Source organism: Pyrenophora tritici-repentis, chromosome 3 (assembly GCF_003171515.1).
Source record: "Pyrenophora tritici-repentis strain M4 chromosome 3, whole genome shotgun sequence".
Lineage (NCBI taxonomy): Eukaryota > Fungi > Ascomycota > Dothideomycetes > Pleosporales > Pleosporaceae > Pyrenophora > Pyrenophora tritici-repentis.
In genome coordinates this window covers 2,033,300-2,049,986 of record NC_089392.1, presented here as the reverse complement: position 1 = coordinate 2,049,986, position 16,687 = coordinate 2,033,300, and the positions used below count along the sequence as shown (strand labels likewise).

Here is a 16,687-nt window from a genome sequence, read left to right as displayed (position 1 = left end):
GAGTCAATTCCTGGTCCGCGGCCTCTGTGTACAAGTCGCACAGCGCAATGAATAGAGTGATTATGAGTTAGACAAAAGAGTAGAAGATATTGGGAGCTAGATTGATAAACCTTCATACTTCACATGATTTGCACGAGCTAGTGATGTTTTCCCGAATTGCGTGTTGTGATTATTTACAAAACCAAGTTTAAACGAGTGACTGGAGACGAACATCGATAAGCGAGGGATTGGAACCAGATGGTCAAGACAAACAACTTTCATCATCCTGTCCATGTGCTATATAACTTCTCACATGCCGTAGCCGGTGAAAATACGCCGTTGGTCTTGCACTGTTCGGTCAATACCTGTTCACTACCTTCAGCGAGCAGGAGGGTACTCTTTTGCAAGTCGACATGCGCCACGAACGTGCTCGATGGACGGTAAATGCAATCTCCCTCAGTATAGTGCTTGAATACTTCTTTCGTCGTTATTGACTGATTTACGACAACTTCGTTGTTACCGGCGATAGCAGTGCCGGTAATGGTGCCGGCCCCGGGTATGGGCGACCAGGTTACAATTGTTTGGCTCCCAACCTTCTTCACGTCTACGGTTGCTGACAACCAGTTGAATATGGTGGCCCCGCTGGGACACTTGAAGCTACCGCTTGAAAACAAACTACCAAGAGGTGCATCGAGAAATCTCGTAGCCTTGCGATCGACGATTTTGTTTGGGACGTTGAGTACCGGCGTCCCGTGATGAGAATCAGTGGACACAGAACCAACAGCGCGATCGACGATTTGGTTTGCGACTTCGTTTTCCCTGCTTGGTGCAGCAAGCACAGCGGCGCTGCCCAACACAAGCTAGAGCTCATTTTCTGAAACCTAGAGTGCACCTACGATGCTAGTGGTGGACGTAAGAACTGCGGGGGGAGTCGAGGTAGACGTTGAGTGCAGGTGTTTTGGAGTGAGAGCTGTCTTGTGATTATAGAGTTGGCGCGTCGTTGTAATCGTTCAAAGTCGTTTGGTTGAGATAGTTTTGGCTGGCTGGCTGGGCCAGGAGCGTATAGGGTCGACAGCACAGAGCTGTTAGGGGGGTTCAATCGGCAGTAGGTGACAATTTGTTTGTTGAGTACCCAAGTAGAGCTGCGTGAGACTGCGACTCCATGGAATGCGCAGACATCATTATATACAAAAAAAGATTCACACGAGCTGACTGTTACCAAGAAGTTTACAGTATGTCTTATGTATTATAGCGCTGAGCTAGAGAGGTATTTGGAGGTGAGCTGCGTAGCTGGGTGAGCCCGTTCCTAGCCCATTCGCTGAGCTGATGCGGCATTTTTCTTATAGTGCTGACAGTCTTCAACGAGTCAGATATGTATCTGCTGCGGGAGACCTATTGGTGAATTTGCACTGACTGACCTAGTCTGACTGCCACTATGTAGTATTCCCAACTACCAGGCCTACATACTGCGAAGCGGTGATAACCGGCTCATCGCGGGGGGACAGGAAGCAAGATACGGAGAAGAACGGTAATACTAGTGTTGGAGATGTAAACAATTGCGCGTTTGAGAGGCAGTGATATTTGTTATCCCGATGGATTGGCCGGTAACGAGCAACCGGCTTACCCATTCTCGCGAGACAACACGCGTAAGCTGTTGGATCATCGTATACGACGTTGCAAGTATTCAACACTTTCTGCGTACGCATTAGAGGTTCGATGTATATCTCAGAGATCTGAGATGCGTATTCGACTGGTAAAGTCGCGTCCCAGAAACGGATACCTTGACCCACCGTGTAGACTGGGAGTAAACGTAGAACACGATTTTTGTATGTCTGTTGTCACATGATATCCTAGGACGGACCCTGCCTAGCCTATATAGGTAAATGATACCTACTGAGTACTCTACTCGGCAGACCTTACGAATGATACATCTACCCATTCGTTACCCTTGCATCTGTTCGGCCTTTCGGAAGAGTGGCTGTCTGCTTTCTGCTTCTCCTACCCTGGCCGTGCACAGTTGGTATAAGAACTCTTCCAAGGTTCGATCGTAGATCCCTCGGGGGCACGTATTTTATGTTGAGAGATCGAGGGGGGTTGCGAGAAGTTGGTTGAAGATTAGACTTATTGGCCTGAGCGCAATAAAAAATTGTGACAGCTGCGCTGTTAGGACTCCGCCCTGAATAGGCCGAGATAAGTTAGCATAGGGTATTTAGTATTAAAATACGCTATCGTGAATTAGTAGCAATTTGTCTATCCTTCGCAGGTAGAATATTATGCTATTGTCTTGATATATTGTCCTCTTAGTACAATCATCAACCTTTGAATCTGACATGCGCTTGCCAAGGTAAAGGTTAAGCAGGAGATTTGGTAGAATGCAGGGCGAGGGGCGGAGTCAATGTTGTGTATAAGAGGTGCCATTAAAGAGTAGGTAGATAGTATACATCAAACCAAATGATTGCTTGGCTATCATAGATACGTTGGGTAGAAATTTGCATGGTCGGTGCATACGCGGATCCAATCTTAAACTATGGATCTTTGATTACAGGTTGGATGATAAAACTGCTAGCAAAGAAATTCTCATGGGTACCAGTCGCGTCTTAGGATTATACCAAATCAGTAGTATCATCGCGGCGCTACGAGTCATCTAATGAACAGAAGGTGGGTTTGATGCAATCATATTGCTTGTTCTGTTGGAGGAGAAAGAAGTTGGTGTGTCCAACCCCGCATTCCGTCCAGAACAGGTAAGCGCAGGGGAACTGTGTAATTACACCGACATCGCGAGAATCGCCTTCTTGAACCCCATACCAACTTATCGAGTCGTCACACACCACTAGCAAGTTCCTGTGGGCACCTACTGTATGTATCCGATTACGGAGCGCGATTACCTCACTCTGTCGGCACACCGCTAGGTCCATTGGAAATATCAATTTCGACAGGCGACGCGTCCACTCTGCTTCGGACCTTCTTACCATGATCTGCAGTCCTACGTCATTGCGAATAAGGATTCTCGTATCTGTTATCTCAAGACAACATTGCTTGTACTTACGCGCGACACGGTTGTGGGTAGCACGTTCAGTCGCGTGATGAGTTGTTAGCTTCTTGGACCACAACCAAGATGCCCAACACTGGGTGACGCAAGACACTTGACAATGTGGGTAGATCCCATTCTTCCTAACACTTGGGCATATCTAGCGCCTACATATAGTAGCCTTGGTATACCAGGGTGTCAAGTATTGCAAGTTACCCAGGTGACACTGAGGATGTGGCGTGCAGCAATAGTCCATCATCTCTCTGTATGTCACGCGCATACAATAACACTCAAACCACTGCTGGATTTACTCCACTCCGGAACTCATCTCACATATGAGTAGTCAAGTAGGCTGCCTATTAGCGTACAAGAATGAAAGAGCGGAAGAATTCGCCCGCAAGCTCAAGCATGCCAAGTTACCGCAGATCTTGTACCTAAAGATGCTGCTATTAGGAACCACACAAGAGAGGGGTTGAAACAGCCTCATCAATCAGAGGTTGTAGCGCAAGGCCCGCCCCGCAGTCATCACTCGCAATCGTCGCTTGGCACGACTTCTGGAAAATTATTTCACTGGTCAGGCGTTGTAACTAAGGGGCGGAAATTCGACTCATCTTAGCATACCAGGTTGGTGGTGTTGATGTGGATATTCGCGTGGTTTCAGAGTGAAGCTTGGCATCTTCCCGTCTGGTAGCGTCGGTGTGACAATCTACTTTCAGAGAAAGTGGTCCGAATGTTCATTATCTACCCACCCTACGGAACAAAAACAATACCGGAACTCAGGTACCCAATAGGAGGATGAGAGCGTACCTCGTACCGGGTTCGTATCGAGGTCTTGTCAACAAGCGCACGATGCTCTGAGGCTGGCCCACAGTTTTCCGGGGAACACCTCACATGGCCAAATCTCGAACGAAGAGGTGGTGGGGCGGCAATATCGATGGAACAAATCGCTTATAAGTACCCAGGGAGCATATGCATTTAACTGTATCCACGATCACATTTTACGCCCCTTTGTCTGCTTGAAGCATTACACATTCCCAACTCTTTCAGCATCTTATCTTCTTTATACATACTTTATCAAACAGACTTTTTTTCTACTCCAACCATCACAATGAAGTTCTCTCTCGCCGTCATTGCTGCCATCACTGGCTTCGCCACCGCCGGTCCTGCTGCCCCCGCTCCCAACGAGATCTTCTCCCTTGCCAAGCGCGCATCTCTTCCCATCCCGGCGTCAAAGGGCTCTGTTACCTACAAGAAGGCCCAAGAGGTCAGCGGGACTTTCGATGGTGGCATGAAGACCTATGGCCGTGGTGTAAGCTGCACCGGCCAAGCCGAAGGCGGAAATGCCGATGCTGTCTTCCTTGTTAAGAACGGCGGTACCCTCAAGAACGCCATCATCGGAAAGGACCAGATCGAGGGTATCCACTGCGAGGGATCATGCACCATCGAGAACGTTTGGTGGGTTGACGTCTGCGAGGATGCTCTTACCCTCAAGGGAGATGGCAACGCCATGATCAAGGGCGGAGGTGCTCAGTCTGCTTCAGACAAGGTCATCCAGCACAACGGCCAAGGCACAGTCACCATTGATGGCTTTACTGTAGTGGACTTTGGCAAGCTCTACCGTGCTTGCGGCAACTGCAAGAAGAGCGTGCCGCGCTCCGTCGTCGTTAAGAACGTCAAGGCTTACAACGGTAATACTATAAATTAACTAAGTAGATATTATTTACTAAGAAATATTAGGTAAGGTCCTGACTGGCATCAACCCCAACTTCGGAGGTACCTCCACTATCACCAACACCTGCGCCACCAACGTAAAAACTATCTGCGAGGAGTTTAAGGGTACCAAGCCCGGCTCTGAGCCCCAGTCCGTCTCCAAGGGTCCTTCCAACTACTGCAAGTACACTGCTTCGGCCATCAAGTCTTGCTAGAGGCATATACGCTCTGGATGGAGGAAAAGAAAGAGGGTGGTTCGGGATTGTGTGATATACGACATATCGATATCATACATAGACCTGATATTGTGATAGGGGTCGTTGGATGGGAAGGAGATTCTTCGTGTATATATTCACTCAGTATTTATTCAACCGCATGCCGCGCATGTAATACATTTGCTGCTTGACGGCAATCAACTTTTATAATTCTACTATGATATTATGTGCAAGAAGTTACCAGGTGTACCAACCCCATCCATTCGAGCCAAAGGCGCTGCTAGATTCCTAGACATCAGCTTCCACAACAAGCATATAACGGAACGTTGCCAGTATCATCCAAAGGGTACATATCCATACTTCTGAAACAAGTCTCCACGTTCTCAAACGCTGCAAAACCTATCTAAAATGGCGTTTCTTTGCGCGCTTCTTCGGACGAGGGTGATCATCTTCGGCAGCTTCTTCAGCTGCATCGTACTCGTTCTTTGCAGTGTCCTCATGTTGCCGCTTCATGAACTCCATGCCCTTGGCAATCCGGACTGCTTTCCGGGAATTTGAGTGGACGTTCATCTTGGTGCGCTTGCTGAGCACTCGCGGGTTTCCGATGATGGCGTAAAACTTTGTCCCCTTCATGACGTCCTTGCAAGTGGTCTTTGAGTGCTGTAGATGTGAATACAAGTGTTCCAACGCAACCGTTTACGCGCAAAAAATCAATCGCAATATGCAGAACGATAATGCATGTCATCAATACTAAGACATACCATTAGCAGCTCATGAATGGCTGTGAACCGATCCGCGAACGAGTAAAACATCGTCTGTTGGTAGCACTCGCGCTCGTCCTTGTCGTAGATGGCCTTGGTCCAACCATTTTCATGAATCTCTTTCATTCCGAGCTGGGTTGTTGTCAGATGACTCAAGTGTGCTGCTTGAGCTTAACTTACGATGACCTCGCGAGCGGCAGCTTCCACCTCGAATATCGTGTAGAAAGAAGATCCGGTGCCCCAGCGATTAAGAAACTGCTGACGATTTTCGCGCTCTCGGCAGCCCTGATTGTTCAATATTGCCTTGACAAGCATATCGACATACTCGCTGATCTCGGCGGGTGAGGAGGGGATGGTTGTGTCACAGGCGGGCGCTTGCCAATAAACGCCTCCGATATGATATCCAGTAGCTGTGCTGATGATTCTGACATCAGAGCCCATCTTTTCCGCTACTCCGTCTTCCTTCTTTTGCTTTGAAATGACCTTTTTGGCTCGCATTTCTTTGTCTCCGATGGAGCTACCATGACTAGTCGCTGATGCGAGTCGCGATGGGGATATGTGGAGAACCACAATCAGCCTTTCGCCTATGTGTAGATGGAGTTAGTGTCTACTTCCGAATTGGTAGATGTGCTGCCAATACGTACCGCTGCCCATAGAGGGAGTGTGGACAAATTCTGGAGTGTCGCTCAAGCTCAATGGGCCACCAGGCTCATACCAGCCAGGGTCAAAATGATCGGCTTCTGTGCTCTGAGAGCCTGCTGGTAGCTGAAGTTCGAAGGAATAATCAAAAAAGCTCATGTTGACGATGTTGGCGAAGGACAATGAGAGAGTGCGGGAGACTGACGATTAGGGCACTGTCGCATGTTTCTAAAACCTAGATGCTTGGCGCCGTTGCGTGCTCCTAGCTACGCCGGCAATACCCAAATAGGAGATAGAGAGAAACCTTCTCATAATCAGTATGCGTCATGCGGTGGTTCACGGGCCCGTGCGCCGAAGGGCTAGGAGCGGGGGAGGAGATATGCGCAGATATCGGCTCCGGTAGCGCGCATTGCTGTGATTTCCTCGCTTCTCCAGACAGTGGGTAGTATCGGAATGATGAAACGTTACCCGATATCCGCATTGTCATCGTGTCGTAGTTGTCGTTGGTGCCCGGGGTACGTACGAGCATTCGCTCGGCGCATCGTCCAGTAATCGCTAGCCATCAGCGACAGCCCTGACGTAACGGCATCCGCGATACATGAGGTTGCGATCTGTCGATTGCATTGTGATAACAGAGATAGAGAATATGAAGTAAGACGTTCCAAACACATCAAGTGTACGAAAATTTTGCAAAAGCCAGAGAGATGATGCTGAAGAAGAGATAGATCATCCCGGAAGTTACATCGTATGCCTCTATTGGCGGTAAGAAGTTGTGGTAAAGAGCACCGAGGATCTATGGAATAGCGATAAGGGAAAAATATGGACGCGAGAAGTGGCCCATTCATACTCTTGTTTGGTGTCCATGGTGTGATGGCCTTGTCGTCGTTTCCTTGTATTAACGTCAACTCCAAATCTGCAACACTAGGTATCGTGAAAAATCGCGTACCTCGAAAAGACACACGCATTCACTGCGCTGTCCGAGCAGCGACACCCGTGTCGCTAGAAGGCTCCCGTAAAGTGCATGACGGCCCCGGATTGTAAAAGACTGAACGACTTTTCTATACCTGGTCTTTCGTAACACAGAGAAACTAGACTGCGAAACCAATCGTGAGAAACAAGAAGAGTGAGTATATAGGAAGGTGGTGTCATTACTTGACGTTGAATTTGAAGTTTGACCGATGCACGCTAGACCACCATGCGTCTTCCCCGCATGCGCATGCAGGTATCCTGTTTCTCGATGACACGCTAGACATGACTCGCTCCAAACCTTGGAAAGCCTCCATTTATACCGGCATTCACTAGTAAACTCTTCATCAGCAATCAAATCGCAAACGCTTTTTGTGAGCTTGCAAACGGATGATGCGCCCACTTGCTGTGCGACGCGCCAGCGCTGGGAGTGAATACGACATTCGATCATGTGAATGTGATTCGCGACAGGTAGAATGGACTACTGGGTCTGTTTCTCGCAATGAGGCGTAGAAATCTTGCTTACAGTAGATGTGCATCAGATCTGGATTTCCATACTGTCCAGTGTTTACTCTCAGAGGCTGATTGCGAAGACGAAGGAATATTATTCGTTTGCCATAGTGATACTTGGCGCGCGCACCTCAGCGTCTATTCAATCTGATAGACACTCACCGCTGGAATATTTCTGTTATCGATGCTGAAAGTCTGTTACCCAGCGACCTCGCGTATGCAGCCTGGAGAGGTAACATGAGCAAAATTACTACGTCATGACACTAAACGCGGTTCATCATAATGGATTGCAGCCCGGTGATCGACGGTGAAACTCGTATATGTCGACAATGAAGGGCACCTGGACAGTGATGATCAAAAGAGTCATGCAGTCCTAAATCATACTGTATCGCTGTTGAAGCTCGTCAATAATTTATATTGTTCTTGCACGGGTAAGTACCGAGGTGAATGCGCGATTCCTACAACGCTGCAGAAGTCGCAGCACCTTCTACTATGCAAGAATTTATGGAGATTCACTCGTTGCTGTTGTATATACGTCTATGAAAGATGCCTGAATGTTGTTTTATGATGTCATTAGGTCTTGCGTTGTTAGACGGCAGCAAGTTTTGTTTGTTTTCCTCGGGTATTTGCCTTCACTTCACTTCACTTTCAGTATCAAAGTCGCAGCGTAACAGCTACCCCGCTTCACATTGCCCTCTCGGTTCCAGTTTGCATTTCACATCTGAGACTATATAAACAGCCAAACTCACCGAATTCACCTTCCCTGCCGAATTCACCCTCCTTCTCGCTATACTCGCCGCTGTCGGTCTTGCCTCTGGATCCTGGGCCTCATTTCAACAAAAGACAGTGCTAACACTCCTGCATCAGACGTCTAGATCGATATATCAACAATCGTTATAGCCTCAACAGAATGTCGGGTTATAGCCTTGAAAAGGGCATAGCGCAAGGTACAAGCTCGTCGTCGGGGGAAACCCCATGTCCTCCACAACACCCTCAGTTCCTAACTTTGACTCAATCAAAGCTGGAGAAGGTGCCGGAGGGTTTGAAGGGACCGTGCCGTCTCCGGGCGGCCACATCTGACTGTCTTAACAAGGACTTCCCAGACACCGGAAGCTTGTACTTCCAGGCCATGGATGATGCGAAAGCATCAATGGACTTTGTTCAGTGGCGCGCCCCGGGACAAGATGGCACGGTTCCTCAGACAGAAGAAGAGCACCAAGCTGTTGCTAAACTACTAGTGAATGCGTTCAAAGAGATGAGTGTAGCCAAGGACACCGAAGGCAGCGCTTATCGCAAGCGCTTGTCTCCGACTCACGACTCCTACTATGGAGATTGGGCCATCGAGGCTTGTGCTTGGGACATCATCGTAAGTGACAGAAACATGCTGCTTTATTGCTGTCACTAACTTTCCAGCGTATGACGAAGGCTATCCACACCGAAGGCTTCAAGGCAGCTATTTACGACAAGACTGTCATCGACTCTATTGGCCAAACCCAACAGTGGACCTTCAAAGAGCGGATCGACTGGATCTGCATGGCTCTCAAGGTAAGCATCAACCGATGACGTATCACTGAGGCTATTCTAACACACTCCAGACATCCAAATCCAATGCTGTCAGCCTCATGGTAAGTTCCCCGTTGGAATGTTCATGTCATCTCCCTGCTAACAACGATACAGAAGAACGAGAAGATTTGGACTATCATCGGCTCACCTCATAAACTCTACAACAGCACTATCATCAACTCTGTTTCCAACAAGCATCGCGGTGCTTGGGTCATTCACGGTCGTAATGCAGACCCTGACCACCAAGCTCGTCCTATCAAGCGCCAGAAGACACAACACAACCCTTCGGGCAGAGTGGATGTTAACATGGGCACTGAAGAGGTTGAGCACACAAAGGTTGGCGGGGATGTCGGCGCTGCCGAGAGCAGCCAGTCTGGCGTCACTGGAGGCGCCAAAGCTGTCCAAGCCACTGACGCCGCTAAAGCTACCCAACCTGTCAAGACAACCTCAACCATCAAGCCAGGTCTTAGGCAAATCAAGCCGCGCAAGAGCAAGTACGACATCACCCCCATGCCAGGTGAGCATATCTCAACTTCCAACCTACGGAGATGTACCACTAACGCCTCATATAGCTTCCTATATTGCCCGCAACCAAGATATGGGACTCTTCCGTCACCAGACTCCCGGTCTGCCGATCAGAAATGATACTTCCTCCGGCCTTACACCAGCTCTTCCCATTCAACAGGATTTCTTCTGGCGTCCCACACATCAGCTCCGCGATGCGCAGATTGCCAATGACGCTCAAATTGCCAAGCTCATGTTCGGAGAGTTGCCTAAGCGCGGGGATATATTCTGGGCTGGTCTCGCTGCTCGGAGTGGTAATGTCAAGGGCTTTGAGTATAGCGGTGTCGTCGAGAAGACTGTCGCTGGCAAGGAGCGTGGTGTCAACAACGATGCTGCTGCTACCAAGGAGCGTGGTATCAACAACGGTGCTGCTACCAAGGAGCGTGGTGTCAACAAAGGTGCTGCTGCTACCAAGGGTACTGCGGCAACCCAGGTCTACAATCAACCGGTTTCCGAGACTTCTGATGTGCAGCCGCAGCCGGGTATGTATGACGCTGATGTGTTGGAGGGTGCGCTTCTGTTGACCTTACTGAAGGACGCACACTAAGTGACTAGGATTGGCATCGCGCAGCGTCTTCCGTGGACATCCCCCAAACTGGTGCATCTCGTACAGGCGATATTGGTCAAGCATGCTGATTTATGGTTCGCATTGAATGACATTGCAAAGGATTGCTACGTGCTGGATATGATTGAACATGGTCGCATTTAGCGCCCGAACGAAGTCGACGACGTTACGACGATGTCATTTCGTGGCTGGTCACTTCCCACGTAGCATCAATGGAACTTCTTATCTCGATCCAACTTTTTGTAGTGCCTAGGTGAGAGTGAGGTGTATGTCTAGAGTTCTACCCTCGTCTTACAGCCGATATGACGCCGGCAACCTCGGAACCTGTACTACTCCGCATCGCGACGGAGGGTCAGCTCGTACGAGGTGTCAATAGTACAACATTAGCATTAGCAATAGCAGTTCAAATACCACGCCCTCGAAGTCGTCACGACCTCATACAGCCCCCCTCACCGTATACCCACCTTCCACCATGGCACCCAGAACAGAGGACCGCCTCGGCGACATCACCGCGCACGCGTGGTGCATGGCCATTCTCTCAGATCCATCCATAACACACATTCGCACCCGCAAAGCTATGCTACAACATCCTACCCGCACGATTCCTCTTCTCACGCGTATGCTGTTCGACGATGACGCTCTATCCGCGTATATCGACTTGTTCAAGCCGGGTGGTGGCCAGAGACGGGCTGCCAACGCAGAGACGAGAATACCGCAAATGCTCACTCAGGACTACATTCCCCCGAAACCAAGTGCGGAGATGATGAAAAGGCTGATAGAGAAAGAGGAGGTGGTGTATGACTTGGACGACCCGGAAGTACCCGAGCTTATCATCCTATGTTCACTGGGAAATGGCTTGGACGGTGCTAAGAATAGGCTTCACGGCGGTTTCATAGCGACGCTGTTGGATATGGCAATGGGCCTGCTGGTTTTCGAGTTCTGTGATGGCCCATCGGCGACTGTCGAGATGAAGATCTCGTTCAAGAAGGCGGTTAAGACACCGGGTGTGTACATGGCCAGGGGAAAGCCTGTTCGGCAGAAGGGGAGGTGGATCGAGACCAAAGGATGGATAGAAGACGGAGAAGGGACGGTATATGCGGAAGCGTGGGCAGCGTGGGTGGTGCCGAAGGAGCTGGCAGCGGCGAAGCTGTAATGGCGATTGCGGCCAGGCGGCTACGGGCACGTGGCTGGGGACGCGCAAGCCGACGACGTACGTGGCTGTGATATTGATACAGTATTGACAAAAAAGAAAAACATGGCAAATGAACCACACCGATACCACATACATCTCCGCGCATACGAAAGAACGTCCAGAAGCCCCATGTGGGTTTCTCGCCTCACAATTGCCGGTCTTTGGCGAGCGATCAACCACATCAATCTCTCCCTGCCAGCACCATCCAACCATCGCAAAATACCTACAGCACAATGCAGCGCGATGCAAGCAAAAACCACGCTATTCGGGTAATTCCCATATCCACCAGCACCACATCACGCAACCAAAAACGCCCGTCCCGTCCCCTTCACATGCACAACTCACATTCCCGCGACGTGACGCAACGTCGCTAAAGATAAACTGCATCCAAGCCCGGACACCGCGTCCCGGGCCCTCTCGGCAACTTCGCCCCGGCCCACAAAACACAAAATACTGACGAATCGTAACCTCGCACGTTAGCGGTGGGGAGTGGACAAGCGTGGCAGTGTGTTTCAGATCAAGGGCGCGGCGGCGGCAAGTTACAGACAAGGGCTGCTGCGGTGGTGCCTGGCTAAGGGCCTAGGAAGGATCAGGGGTAATTTTTCTCCTTCGCCGGTTGGCGTCATGTGAAAGGAAGGGAAGGAAGTAAGCACAAGGATTCTGATGCCGGGGAATTTCTGTGGTAAGTATCTTGCCTAAGTTTGAAGGAGGGAGCTGAGTGTGTGTGAGTTTGGGGTGTTGTTCGTATATTGGGAAGACGGGGATTTTGATGATTGTTTGGTTTTTACCGTTTAATTCGGTTGGTTCCTTGGTTGGTTTGGTTCGGGAGTTGTGCATCGCATGGCCCTGCGCTGGGCATTAAGTTTTACCGCCAAATCAAACTTCTTGTCGACCTCGAGACGGCCTAAGCAGTTTGTTTACTATATCCTTGTGGGGCTCGTAAATAAGCCTGGTAATTTCGAGGCGAACGTGGCGCCTTGGTCCGCAGCAGCTTTTGCTGGGTCTCGAAACAACGTCATGCATTGGGACGCGGCATGTAGGGCGAGGGGTGGCCCTACCTATCAGTGCCTCTGCCTCCACAAGTTTCTTATCTACTTTTCTCGATTCTTTGTTGTTGGAGATTCATTTATTTCTTGATATCTTTTTTTATCCGGGGCAGTGTTTATCGCTGTCAGTCACTCATTTTTCTTGGGTCAGGGTATCCGCTCCTCGTTGTTTGGGTCAGGGAACCTATCCACACACTCATTTTTTCTATTCTCCGCTTTCGCGTCGCATCGTTTTGCGTGAGCGACTGAGCTTGTTTATTTGTTTATTGTTCGATATACCAGACTGTTTAGATATTTACATCCCCGCTTTTCAAAATGATACCCCCAAACCTCGCAAATGCCATCACTTTGGTACTCAACACTGCTACAATAGGATCGCAACCACCACCACCGCCCCCACCCTCCAGGCTGCTTTCCTCTGTTACAACATTCGCAGCCTCACTAAAGGCGTCCTTCCCGAACCCGGGTCTAGCCCTACTCCCTCAACCGTACTGGTGGTGGCAGTCCGGTACCGCTGTCGATGCTCTCTTGGTTTACGGGGACACAACAGGGGACCGCCAATATGAAAACATGATCAAAGACACCATTTTGAGCCAAGCAGCCCCCACCAGCGACTTTATGACCATCGACGCGACAGGAAACGATGACCAATCCTGGTGGGCACTCGCAGCCCTAACAGCAGCTGAGAATTCTCTACCACAGTCCGGACCCATGCCATGGCAAAACCTCTCGCAAAACGTATTCAACGACCAAAAGAAGCGATGGACCGACAACCCGGGAAGATGCAATGGCGGTATGCGCTGGAAAATTGTCGAAGCCTCGGACGAAGTCGGTTACAAATACAAAAGCGCCATAACAAACGGTCTCTTCTTCCAACTCGCTGCCCGTCTCGGCGCCTTCAACAACGACACTGACAGTTTGGATTGGGCCGAAAAGTCGTACAATTGGAGCACCAGCGTCGGCCTTGTCGACAAGGACTTCAACGTCTACGACGGCACCGACGAAAAGAATGGGTGCGCGGATCTCAACCACAACCAGTGGAGTTACAATGTCGGTGTTTTTCTTTACGGCAGTGCGGTCATGGCGTCGAATACCAAAGACAGCGTCTGGATTGACCGCACACGCGGCTTTATCGCCTCTGCGAACCGGACATTTACGGATCCCAAAACCGGCGCTTTGTTCGAATCGAAATGCGAAGGCCAGACGGATCCTGCCAATGCGTGTAATAGCGATCAAGTTTCCTTCAAGGGTATTCTAGCGAGATATCTGGGTGCCACGGCCAAGATACTACCAGAGGTGCAGGAGGATGTCGAAGAGATTATGAATAGGGCTGCGAATGCGGGTCAGATTGATACTACGCAGCGGACGAGTAAGCCGACAACGGTGATTGATACTTTCAATAAGCTGGAAGTTGCGGGTGCTAGTTTGAGGTTGCAGGGCGTGAGTGGAAGTGATGGGATGATTGGGGTAGGGAGGAGGGGAAAGCTGAGGAGGAGTAGTAGTAGTAGTGATGCTTGAGCTTAGAATGTTTTAGCTGCCGTCGGCCTAGCCTTTCCGAATTGAACCCCAATTTGTAGACATATGATTCGAAGACTGCGCATCTCTTCCTCATCTTTCAGTTTCTCTATTCATCAACATAGGTAATGCTGTTCTGCACCTCATCTTCCGCAACGTCCGCAAATCCGCCTCGGCAATGCATCGCAATCCTTCGCGCGCGCCCCATCCCCACCCAGCATCCCGATCCCCTCCAGCCCCCGAATCTACAAATCCGCAACCCCGCTAATCCACGCCCAAAGCAATCTAGCGTCATCGCCCTCCTCAGCCAGAGATCGCAGGCGCGATCTCATCTCGATGCGCGGGAACGCTAGGTAACACGGGGATCCGGTAACTGTGGTGGAGGGGTGGATGTACCGTACTGGGTCAGCCCGGTGGCTTGCAGCGGCCCTCAACTCCAAATAGAGCTGTTGGAGCTCTCATGATGACGTCGCCCAGCATGTGGGATGCCCAGGATCTGGGGGGTACCTGTGGTTTTAAATTGAGCTTGGGGTGCTGCTAGACGTTGTTTGGTAAAATTGTTGAGTTCCAGTGTTTGTGCACCCTTTTTGACGTTTGATTGATCAATTGAGCTGTTGGACTGAATTGTACGGGAAGGAATCATGCCTTCTGTTAACTCGACTGTATGGACCCCAATGTTAAGACGTCGTGTGGCATGATGGCGGGAGAAGGCGCATTGGTCTAACGATTTCACGATAGGTCTTCCACGCTTATGCCTATGGCACTGCGTTTTGGTATGGCTTGCGAGGCTTATGCCGCGTATACGACCCCATCATGGTCATCGGCTGTGCGTTTCCCCTCTACTCCTCCCCCAATTTCGAGATTACGACCAGTGTATCTAACAATCCCAGGGTTCCGTCCTCCCTCGCAACTAAACCTCGCTCCCAACGACCTCGAAACCTACAACGTCCGCAACGACGGCTGGTGCCTCGTTACCCTCGCCCTTATCCTCATCTCGTTTACAAACGCCGTGCCGTTTGCGCCGTCTGCGAAGCGCAGCACTATTCCCTATGCGAAGGCTGTAGTGGCTGCCACGCTATTTCATCATATCACGACGGGGTTTGGTGCGTATCAGCATTATAAGTTGCCGAGCCATTATAATACTAGTATGGGGATTGGCGTGTGGGGAAATGTGTGGTTGACGTTGACGGGGCTTTTTACGTTGGCTTTGTTGCAGACGGATAAGGGGGATATGGAGGTTGAGGAGGCCGTCAAGAAGGTGAAATAAATGGGATAGGTGGGAATATGGGGTGTATTGCGAACGCTACTAAAGGGCTGGAAATTACGATGTCTTTCTGGAGACAGATCTTAGATTGCATGAAACATGGGGCGATGGTGATGCATGGCCCAAGAAAGGTGCTGGGTGATTGCGAATGAAAAGTCTTGACAGATTGCTGATGTGCATGGATATGATGTTGTACGAATTTTCAACGAGTAGATGTCCAAAGTCCAAGAAAAACAACGGTTTGCGTTCGACCAGAAAGTGTTGAGATTTCATTTGAGGTTTCCGTGAGCAGAGATGTCAACAAGCAAGTCAAGCTGGCTTGATTCTTATCGATTGCAGATCACAGACAATATAGAGGCTCGTGCACAGTGGCACGTCCCAGAGAATGGTCTGTGATCTGCAATCGATAAGAATCAAGCCAGCTTGACTTGCTTGTTGACATCTCTGTCCGTGAGTATCTACGGTAGTACCTCTCCTCCCTTCGGATACTGCAACGCGTACAGTATGGCGTAGGAACCATGCACTTCCTATCCTATGCACATTCCTACGCGCTGGTACGGTATTCGTGGTTGAGCAAAATAGAAGAGAAAGTTTGTCTAACTATACTCTGTGGAGGTTAGATGACCTGAAGATATTCACGGTAGTCGCACGGTATCCATTGACAAGGGGAAGAGCAGTTTTCCTGTTACTGCGTTACACCTAAAGCGTAGTTATCAGGTAGCATGAGCTCAAAGTCCTTTTTAAGCGGCGCAAGGTCTACACACGAAGAGAAGCCAAGTTTCTGGTAATGGGAGGTTTGTGAGGTCAAGTTGGGTGTACACCTAGAGACATCGTTTCCCTGTTGCAGAGACTCGCACTCTTTAGGTCTAGCGCCAAATTTGAGGAAGAGAGCGATTCATATCTTTCATTACCGACAAACAAAGGATAACAAAGAATAGCAACCGTAGTATATCTATCCTATAATTCAACCTTCTTCCACTAACTAGCAGCAGCCCAAGACAATGCAGCCCGACGGTGGTCAATCCAACGAAGGGATTGTAGTGAGTAGTAGGCGTCCATTCTTTTTTGCCCTCGTTCGAAACACAGAAAGTTCGGTTTTTTTGTTCCAGCAAAGCGATAAAGAAAACTTTCGGTAGTGTAAGAAAATCACGAGCAGAGGACCAATAAGAA

At 49.7% G+C, this 16,687-nt stretch overlaps 7 protein-coding genes across 7 annotated transcripts; 5 read left to right on the top strand and 2 right to left on the bottom strand.

Moving 5' to 3' along the window:
- Window positions 1-4,115: 4,115 nt before the first annotated feature.
- PtrM4_081430 (pectate lyase precursor) lies at window positions 4,116-4,932 on the top strand (the record flags this gene model as incomplete). The annotated part of the gene is made up of 2 exons (XM_001941009.1): window positions 4,116-4,695; window positions 4,745-4,932. The coding sequence occupies 2 exons, from the start codon at window positions 4,116-4,118 to the stop codon at window positions 4,930-4,932; spliced, it is 768 nt and encodes a 255-aa protein (XP_001941044.1).
- A 399-nt stretch (window positions 4,933-5,331) lies between these two features.
- Window positions 5,332-5,565, bottom strand: PtrM4_081420 (uncharacterized protein; the record flags this gene model as incomplete). The annotated part of the gene is made up of 1 exon (XM_066106471.1): window positions 5,332-5,565. One exon carries the CDS (start codon window positions 5,563-5,565, stop codon window positions 5,332-5,334), a length of 234 nt encoding a protein of 77 aa, XP_065963409.1.
- A 77-nt stretch (window positions 5,566-5,642) lies between these two features.
- Window positions 5,643-6,491, bottom strand: PtrM4_081410 (uncharacterized protein; the record flags this gene model as incomplete). Its single annotated transcript, XM_001941008.2, has 3 exons — window positions 5,643-5,825; window positions 5,874-6,277; window positions 6,338-6,491. The coding sequence occupies 3 exons, from the start codon at window positions 6,489-6,491 to the stop codon at window positions 5,643-5,645; spliced, it is 741 nt and encodes a 246-aa protein (XP_001941043.2).
- A 2,227-nt stretch (window positions 6,492-8,718) lies between these two features.
- Window positions 8,719-10,482, top strand: PtrM4_081400 (uncharacterized protein; the record flags this gene model as incomplete). Its single annotated transcript, XM_001941007.1, has 5 exons — window positions 8,719-9,174; window positions 9,222-9,353; window positions 9,404-9,433; window positions 9,486-9,888; window positions 9,944-10,482. 5 exons carry the CDS (start codon window positions 8,719-8,721, stop codon window positions 10,480-10,482), a joined length of 1,560 nt encoding a protein of 519 aa, XP_001941042.1.
- A 490-nt stretch (window positions 10,483-10,972) lies between these two features.
- On the top strand, window positions 10,973-11,653 carry PtrM4_081390 (thioesterase superfamily protein; the record flags this gene model as incomplete). Its single annotated transcript, XM_001941006.1, has 1 exon — window positions 10,973-11,653. The coding sequence occupies one exon, from the start codon at window positions 10,973-10,975 to the stop codon at window positions 11,651-11,653; it is 681 nt and encodes a 226-aa protein (XP_001941041.1).
- A 1,400-nt stretch (window positions 11,654-13,053) lies between these two features.
- On the top strand, window positions 13,054-14,237 carry PtrM4_081380 (glycosyl hydrolase; the record flags this gene model as incomplete). The annotated part of the gene is made up of 2 exons (XM_066106470.1): window positions 13,054-14,178; window positions 14,235-14,237. 2 exons carry the CDS (start codon window positions 13,054-13,056, stop codon window positions 14,235-14,237), a joined length of 1,128 nt encoding a protein of 375 aa, XP_065963408.1.
- Window positions 14,238-14,894: 657 nt separating this feature from the next.
- PtrM4_081370 (uncharacterized protein) lies at window positions 14,895-15,520 on the top strand (the record flags this gene model as incomplete). The annotated part of the gene is made up of 3 exons (XM_066106469.1): window positions 14,895-14,915; window positions 14,992-15,079; window positions 15,144-15,520. The coding sequence occupies 3 exons, from the start codon at window positions 14,895-14,897 to the stop codon at window positions 15,518-15,520; spliced, it is 486 nt and encodes a 161-aa protein (XP_065963407.1).
- Window positions 15,521-16,687: the final 1,167 nt, after the last annotated feature.